Source organism: Mitosporidium daphniae (assembly GCF_000760515.2).
Source record: "Mitosporidium daphniae strain UGP3 chromosome Unknown contig-466, whole genome shotgun sequence".
Taxonomy (NCBI): domain Eukaryota; kingdom Fungi; phylum Microsporidia; genus Mitosporidium; species Mitosporidium daphniae.
Window position 1 is genome coordinate 1 of NW_013546327.1, and position 713 is coordinate 713.

The following is a 713-nucleotide window of genomic DNA, read 5'->3' on the forward strand; positions in this document are numbered from 1 at the left end:
TAGTATAATGTACGTGGATCCTGGAGACAACGTCTCCAGCTCTGCAAGGTCATCCAACACATCAGAAGCTATCTTTTCCGTAGCATCTGACATCAAAGACTTAGAAGAACTCGCCTCCTCAACGTCATCAATCACAATAATTCCTAAATGGAAAATTTGAGGATATCATACCTTGCTCTACCAGTGATGAGCTTATTCTTCTATCTTTTATTCGAGCTCGGAGCTCATATTTTCCCGAGCTGAAGATGAAAAGAAGCGTAAAGCTCGCATGAAGGAGATAAAAATAATCCAATTGGCCATTTTCAAATTGGAAAAATACGTGTCTGAAGATGTCGATCCAAGACGAACCGGTTTCGTTGATCGATGTACATGAATAGTCTGAGATGTTCTTCAGAGATGCATTTATTGGGTACTTGTAGTATGGAAAAAGAGAGTAGAATCCGCTAGAAGAGAACCAAGACGACTCGATGTCCTTTTTACCCGGAAAACAAGATAAGGACAAAGAACATTGATTTTCAAATGAAAAATCTGAACTTTTAAACGGCATAGGTATCATCACGGGCGATGATATGGCCATTTCACACTTTAAAGACCAGTCCAACTTCAATACATCATCGGAATTGATAGCCTTTCTCTCCAAACGACCAATCTGGTCATGATCACTATTTTCCTTCAAGTCTTCAAGCGTCTCAAATGCCGTGGCTGTGGCTCGC

At 40.5% G+C, this 713-nt stretch overlaps 1 protein-coding gene across 1 annotated transcript; it reads right to left on the reverse strand.

Moving 5' to 3' along the window:
* DI09_470p10 (uncharacterized protein) lies at positions 1-713 on the reverse strand (the record flags this gene model as incomplete). The annotated part of the gene is made up of 2 exons (XM_013382053.1): positions 1-143; positions 172-713. Coding segments are annotated over 2 exons (685 nt in total), but the record flags the coding sequence as incomplete, so codon positions are not given.